Raw genomic sequence first — 7,500 nt, 5'->3', positions numbered from 1 at the left:
CAGAAGCCCCTGCTGCAGGTGAGCACGAAGTGTAGGAAGGCCTTGAGGGTCTGCAGTCCGAGATGGCCTTGGCCTCAACCTGCAGTGCCCTGTTGATCCGCCGGAACGCAGCCTCCTTCTCCCGGTCCAGGTCTTCAGCAGTGACCCGGAACCCCAGCTCTAACGGAGGTGGCATCATCAGAGGCTCCCCTCGCCTGCGTGGCAGCAGGGGAAACTTGCGTCCACAGGGCCTAGAGGCCTGGGATCTGGGGGAGCCTTTCCTGGGGGCGAGCGTCTGCCTTGGTGCACGCTGAGTGTGACCCGAAGAGACAGCCTGAGGTCTGTTCTCACTGACCTTCTTTGAGGAACTGAGGGTTGGTTGGCAGTGGGATGAGGCTGGCCCCCTCCTCCGCTTTAGCCACGGGAAGCCTCCCGTGGAGCTGTAGGAGCTCGAGATGGCGTTTCGTTTTGTGCCTGAGCTCGTGCAGGAGGTCTGGGGCCTCTGCTTGTCTCTGACTTCTGTCCTCTGGGCATGGAGGACTGTGTGCAGAGGCCCAGGCCTGGGCACGAAGGGAGAGAGGCCTCCATTGTCCCGCAGGGGCCGAAATGCACTCGGTGCATCCCTGGTGACCTTGGGGACCCTTCCGTGATCATCAAATCCTTGGACTCTGGGGTCTTTGTCCTGCTCAGGCATCCCTGCCTTGCTCTCCTCAACACTGCCTTCCCTGGTCACGAGTCTGGGGACAGCCGGGTGTTGTGGGCCCCAAAGGGGTGACTTCCTGCTCCTGGGCCCCACAGAGAGTCCTTGTGCTCAGTGCAGTGGCTGAGCTGGAGGATGCCCTGGAATTCGGAGCACACAGCACTGGCTTGCTGATCCCGGAAGGAAGACAGGGCTTGCAGGATCACGGAAGGATTGTCTTGACACCACTGATGCGAAGTGTCCCGGTGCTTGCAAGATGGCCTGCCACTCAGACCAGGGGCAGGAGCAACGGGGAGATCCCACAAGCAAAGTGAACTTGGGGATGGGCTGAACGGGCTCCAGGCAATTGAGCCCTACTGGCAGGTCCTCGGCCTGGGCCCGGACAGGAATAAGGGGCACAGAGTGCCCAGGTAACCGCTCCTGGGAGCAGTGGGGAACGGTCGGATGCTTCAGCTCTCCAGAGCTGGGCTCTGAGCGTCCTCGTGGAGCTACCAACTTGGCCAAAGGCTAAGCCAGCAATGAGCTGTGTTGCCGGCCAATGCGCCTTTTAAACCTGAGGGAGTGCGTGTGCACATAATGGCGCCAGTGACAGAGCGACCTTTATGTGGCCAGGCAACGCGCCTAGGAAACCTGAGGGAGTGGCTGCGTGTGCACATAATGGCGCCAGTGACAGAGCGACCTTTATGTGGCCGGGCAACGCGCCTTTTAAACCTGAGGGAGTGGCTGCGTGTGCACATAATGGCGCCAGTGACAGAGCGACCTTAACGCAGCAAGGTACCCGCGCAACGCACTTGCTGGCAATGGCGGGAGGCGGACGTTGGGGGGCATGCAGTAGGTACTGGAAAGAGAGACGCGGGCACAAAGGACGCGGGAAGAACAGGTACCAACAATGGCTGCAGATCTGCCCGTGGATCGCTGAAGATTCCTGTTCTCCTGCTCAGGCGGGGATTGCAGTGAGCTGAGATCGCACCATTGCACTCCAGCCTGGGCAACAAGAGCGAAACTTCGTCACAGGCACACACACACACACACAAAAGAAAGAAAGAAAAAATAGTGGCCAGGTGTGGGGGCTCATGCATCCCAGCACTTTGGGATGTCGGGGCGAGCGGATCAGGAGATCAGGAATTGGAGACCAGCCTGGCCAACATAGTGAAACCCCGTCTACCCCGTCTCTAGTAAAAATACACATTTAGTCAGACATGGTGGCACGCGCGTGTAGTACCAGCTACTCGGGCGGCTGAGACAGCACAATGACTTGAACCCGGGGTCGGGGCAGGGATTGCGATGCGCCGAGATCGCGTCACTGCACTCCAGCCTGGGCAACGGAGCCAGACTCTGTCTTTTTTTTTTTTTTTTTTTTTTTTTGAGACGGAGTCTCCCTCTGTCGCCCAGGCTGGATTCCAGTGGCCTGATCTCGGCTCACCGCAAGCTCCGCCTAGCGGGTTCACGCCATTCTCCTGCCTCAGCCTCTGGAGTAGCTGGGACTACAGGCGCTCGCGACCACACCCGGCTAATTTTTTCTATTTTTAGTAGAGAGGGGGTTTCACCGTGTTAGCCAGGATGGTGTCGATCTCCTGACCTCGTGATCAGCTCGCCTCGGCCTACCAAAGTGCTGGGATTAAAGGCGTGAGCCACCGCGCCCGGCCGAGAAAAAAGGCCGGGCGCGGTGACATGACCTGAGATCTCGCCACTGCACTCCAGCCTGGGTGACAGTGCGAACCTCCGTCTCAAAAAATAAATAAATAAATAAATAAATAAATAAATAAATAAATAAATAAAATAAGAGAGCGAGAGACAGGGAGAAAAATTTTATTAATTCAATGCACTTTTATGCCTGTGTTCTTCAATTTGCTTAGGAAACACCCACACTTGAGAGCTGGGACTCTGGCCCTGATTGTAGACATGAAATATATGGTTTCTTGCAAAAAATAGACACTGAATAATTACGAGTTAGTTGAGCTAAAAATCCATTTGGTTTCTTCCATATTTTTCCAAAATTTTCGTCCTTTTTTTTTTAAGATAGAGTTTCGCTCTGGTCCCCCAGGCTGGAGTGCAATGGCGCGATCTCAGCACCTGCTGGCGATAGGGGTAGGCTGGGGGACGCTTGCGGGATAGGTACTGGAAGGAGAGGCACGCGCGCAAAAGATATGGGAAGACTAAGCGCTTACAATGGCTGCAGATCCGCCAGTGGATCGCTGAAGATTCCTGCTCTCCTGCTCAGACCGGGATTGCAGTGAGCTGAGATAGCACCATTGCACTCCAATCTGGGCAACAAGAGCGAAACTTCGTCACACACACACACACACAAACGCACACACACACACAAACGCACACACACACACACACACAAAAGAAAGAAAGAAAAAATAGTGGCCAGGTGTGGGGGCTCACGCATCCCAGCACTTTGGGAGGTCGGGGTGGGCGGATCAGGAGATCAGGAGTTGGAGAAAAGCCTGGCCAACATGGTGAAACTCCGCCTCTACTAAAAATACAAAAATTAGCCGAGCGTGGTGGCACACCTCTTAATTCCAGCTACTTGGGAGGCTGAGGCAGGACAATCGCTTGAACCTGGGTTGCAGTGAGCTGGGATCACACCACTACACTCTGTCCTGGGTGACAGAGTAAGACTCAGTCTCAGAAAAAAAAAAAAAAAGGATATTCTAAAGCCGTGTAGATCATAGGAAAAGTTCTATTTTACAGAACTGTCACCGCACTAAGCCTTGAATTCCATGGGCCCTACCTATTAAATAAATGCCTATAGCACCCACCAACCATTGAGACAATCACAAATGCTTCCACAAATTCCTAAAATGACCCTCAGGCTCATAAAAAAACAAATCAGAATTCACCAGAAGATCCTGGGTCCCTACCTGGTCAAGACGGAGGAATCACTGGCTGACACTCCTGCCTAGAGCCCCTCTAGAGCCCCCGGGCAGAGATTACAGAGCAGAGGAGCTAAGGAGCACAGTTCACAGCACTTCCAGTGTCTTGGAGAAGGGGAAGTGGTGGAAATTACCACCATCTCTTCTCCAACTTTGCTCAAGGGTGTCACATCAGCACACATCACTGAGACCTCTAATCCAGGAAAGCCAAGGTTTGGGAGAATAAAAAGTAGCTCTCCTCATAAAAACACTGTGGATCCTGCCTCTGTGTTCTAAGAATAATCTGAAACAACAATAGTCCATGAAGTATGCCTCATGTATTTGTCAAACAGTGTTTCTTAAAAACACCAAAACAGATGTACTACTCCCAAAATAACAGGGAAAGGCATTGAAGGCCTTGAGCCTCTCCCAGGCAGGTACCTCTTACAGTTCACTGAATCCTCACACGATCCCAGGTGGGTATGTCTAGATGGAGGAACTAAGGATCAGAGATTGCAAGTAATTCTCTCCAGCTCAATTCATTCTTGAGGAACAACGGTCTGAATTCAAACCCCACTTCACTTCTGCCACTCCATGTGGCCTCCACATAACACAAGTTAGGAATGCCAGATTTTGATCTCAATGAATATTTCACAACATATCAACAAACTGTAACAACACTAAAACTACACAGCTCAACCTGCCCCTTCTAGATTTGTCTACTTGTCCAATGTTGTCACCAGTGCTGGTATACTTTTTGCTTTTGAGACGAAGTCTTGCTCTTCTCCTCCAGTCTGGAGTGCGACGGCATGATCTTGGCTCACTACATCCTCTCCCTCCCGGGTTCAAGCGCTTCTCCTCCCTCAGCCTCCCGAGTAGCTGGGATTACGGGCACCTGCCACCACGTCTGGCTAATTTTTGTATTTTTAGTAGAGATAGGTTTCACCATGTTGGCCAGGCTGGTCTCGAACTCCTGCCCTCAGATGATCTGCCCTCGGCCTCCCAAAGTGCTGGGATTACAAGCTTGAGCTACCACGCCGGGCCCGTGCTGGTATTCTTAAATCGAAATTTTTTATTTTGAAGGGACTAACTATCATGTTATTTAACATAAAACCTTTCTTAGAGCAGAATACTTATTGCCAGGTCTAGATTAATATGTATTAAATTAGAGCTGTAAAAGTAAAATTCTTAGTTGTAATCATACTAATTGGAAGAAGGGAATGAGGGATGGGCATGAGTTGAAAAACTATGCTCACTACCTGGGTGACGGGATCCGTACCCCAAACCTCAGCATCGTGCAACATACCCATGCAACAAACCTGTGGGTGTACCCCTTGAGTCTAAAATAAATTATTGAAATGTATTAAAATTACTTTTTTAAACAATTATTGAAATTATTTTTAAAATCATACAATTTATATATACCTACTTTAAAATTTAAAATATTTGTCGTAATTTAATATTAAAATATTATTTGGGTGAAGACACAAACCACTCTCATTAGAGAAATAAACCCGTCATTTACGAGGCTGCAATCTGGGTGGCCTGAACGCTCACTAGAATGTCCCAGTGCTCCTCAGGACAGGGTTCACAGCTCTGGGAGCCCTGCCCAAAGCTAATGATACATTCACAGCCACACAGGAAGCTCCAGAGTTTCCTTTACTTCTCCAAGGAGATCATATAATTAAAACCTCCTGAGGAAAACAAAGGGCTATCTCTTACCTTCCACATAAGGTAGACATAATACTACTTAAAAATCAACTCACAGATTCTTTACTAGAAATGAAAAATATCTTGGAAGCCATTTTACAGGAAACTCTACATGCAACACCAACAAAAAAATATTCTTGTAGTTACAAGAGTCTACTGTGGGAGGATCCTGACTACTAAAAAGTTATGAGGCAAGTCATTGTGGGCACAACATTTATTTATCAATAAATCAATTTATTCCGTGTCCAGGCAAGCCAAGCACCGATTCTCTGGGAACCTAGTCAAGAAGGGCTCAAATATATGGGCATATAAAGACTAGGACAGGCCGGCCATGGTGGCTCATGCCTCTAATCCCAGCACTTTGGGAGGCCAAGGCAGGTGGATCACTTGAGGTCAGAAGTTTGAGACCAGCCTAGCCAACATGATGAAACCCTGTCTCTACCAAAAATATAAAAAATTAGCTGGATGTGGTGGTGCGTGCCTGTAATCCCAGCTAATCCGGAGGCTGAGGCAGGAGAATCGCTTGAACCCAGGGGGCGGAGGTTGCAGTGAGCCCAGATCGCACCCCTGCACTCCAGCCTGGGCGACAGAGTGAGACTCATGTCAAAAAGAAAAAAAAAAAGAAGATGTGCCCAACCTTCATGTCACATAGTCCCGAGGCTACTACGTGAAGGAACAATTTGCCTGGAGAGATGTCTGCTCGTACCTTACCAATGAGGGTATCCAGTATCTCCATGATTACCTTCATCTGCCCCCGGAGATTGTGCCTGCCACCCCATGCCACAGCCGTCCAGGGACTGGCAGACCTCGGCCTAAAGGTCTGGAGGGTGAGCGACCTGCAGGACTCACAAGAGGGGAGGCCCACAGAGCTACCTACAGAGGGAGTGCTCTGCCCCCTGGTGCCGACAAGAAAGCCGAGGCTGGGGCTGGGTCAGCAACCGAATTCCAGTTTAGAGGCAGATTTGGTCGTGGACGTGGTCAGCCACGTCAGTAAAATTGGAGAGGATTATTTTGCATTGAATAAACTTACAGCCAAAAAGACTTAAAAAAAAAGAAAAAAGTTACATTATGTCGCAAATGAACCCGTTGCAATGATCATACAGGTTTTTTCCTTTGACAGTTTGTACTACTTTAATAGTTTTTTCTTTTATTACATCATCTTAGTTTCCTAGGAAAACCCAACTTGGTCGTGATACATGTTTAATCCATTTCTGGATTATTTGCTAATATTTTATTTAGCATTTTTGCATATATATCCGTAAGAAGTTAGTCTATACTTTTGCCTCCTTGTATATTTATGTCTGGTTTCGTATTAAGCTTATACTAAATTCACAATGAGTTGGGGAGAAGTCCATTTGCTTCTTTTTCTGAATGATTATGTAGGCCAGGGCTGGGGGCGGTGGCTCACGCCTGTAATCCCAGCACTTTGGGAGGCCAAGGTGGGCAGATCACAAGGACAGGAGGTCGAGACCATGCTGGCTAACACGGTGAAACCCCGTCTCTACTAAAAATACAAAAAATTAGCCGGGTTTTGTGGCAGGCGCTTGTAGTCCCAGCTACTCCGGAGGCTGAGGCAGCAGAATGGCGTGAACCCGGGAGGCGGAGCTTGCAGTCAGCCCAGATCGCGCCACTGCACTCCAGCCTGGGTGACAGAGCCAGACTCCGTCTCAAAAAAAAAAAAAAGAGATTATGTAGGCCAGGCACTGTGGCTCATTCACTTTGGGAGGCCGAGGCGGCGGATTACCTGAGGTCGGGAGTTCAAGAACACCCTGGCTAACGTGGTGAAACCCCATCTCTACTAAAACTACAAAAAATTAGCCAGGCACACCTGTAATCCCAGCTACTGTGGAGGCTGAAGCAGGAGAATCACTTGAACCTGGGAGGCGGAGTTTGCGGTGAGTGGAGATCACAGCACTGCACTCCAGTCTGGGCTACAGAGTGAGACTTCCTCTCAGAAATAAATACATTAATTAATTATTTTTTTAAAATTTTGTAGAAGATAAAGACTTTCTGTTTTTTTTTAATGTTTGCCAGACTTATCTACAAAATCATCTGGGCCAGGTGCTTTCCTTTGGTTTTGTTTTTTGTGAGATTTTTGAGGGGATGGGATACAGATTTTAAAATAAACCTTCAATTCCTTTAATGGTTCTAGATCTAGACATAATTTTCTGTTTCTTCTTACTTCGTTTTTATGAAGTCATATTTTTCTTTTGAGATGGAATTTCTCTGATGCCCAGGCTAGACTGCAGT

The 7,500-nt window shown here is 49.0% G+C and overlaps 1 protein-coding gene across 1 annotated transcript in view; it reads right to left on the bottom strand.

Annotated features, from left to right (window-relative positions):
* Positions 1–5,986, bottom strand: part of LOC115835843 (putative POM121-like protein 1) — a 6,453-nt gene extending 467 nt beyond the window's left edge. Inside the window, 5 exon segments of the mRNA XM_030815161.1 lie at positions 1–690; positions 693–927; positions 1,037–1,186; positions 2,753–2,797; positions 5,957–5,986. The exon segment at positions 1–690 is cut by the window's left edge and continues 467 nt beyond it. Coding sequence (XP_030671021.1) covers positions 1–690; positions 693–927; positions 1,037–1,186; positions 2,753–2,797; positions 5,957–5,986 — 1,150 coding nt within the window.
* Between the last annotated feature and the right edge of the window lie 1,514 nt (positions 5,987–7,500).

The sequence above is a fragment of the Nomascus leucogenys genome, chromosome 7b (genome assembly GCF_006542625.1).
Source record: "Nomascus leucogenys isolate Asia chromosome 7b, Asia_NLE_v1, whole genome shotgun sequence".
Taxonomy (NCBI): Eukaryota; Metazoa; Chordata; class Mammalia; order Primates; family Hylobatidae; genus Nomascus; species Nomascus leucogenys.
Note: the sequence above shows the minus strand (reverse complement) of the source record. Positions and strands in the feature narration are given on the sequence as shown.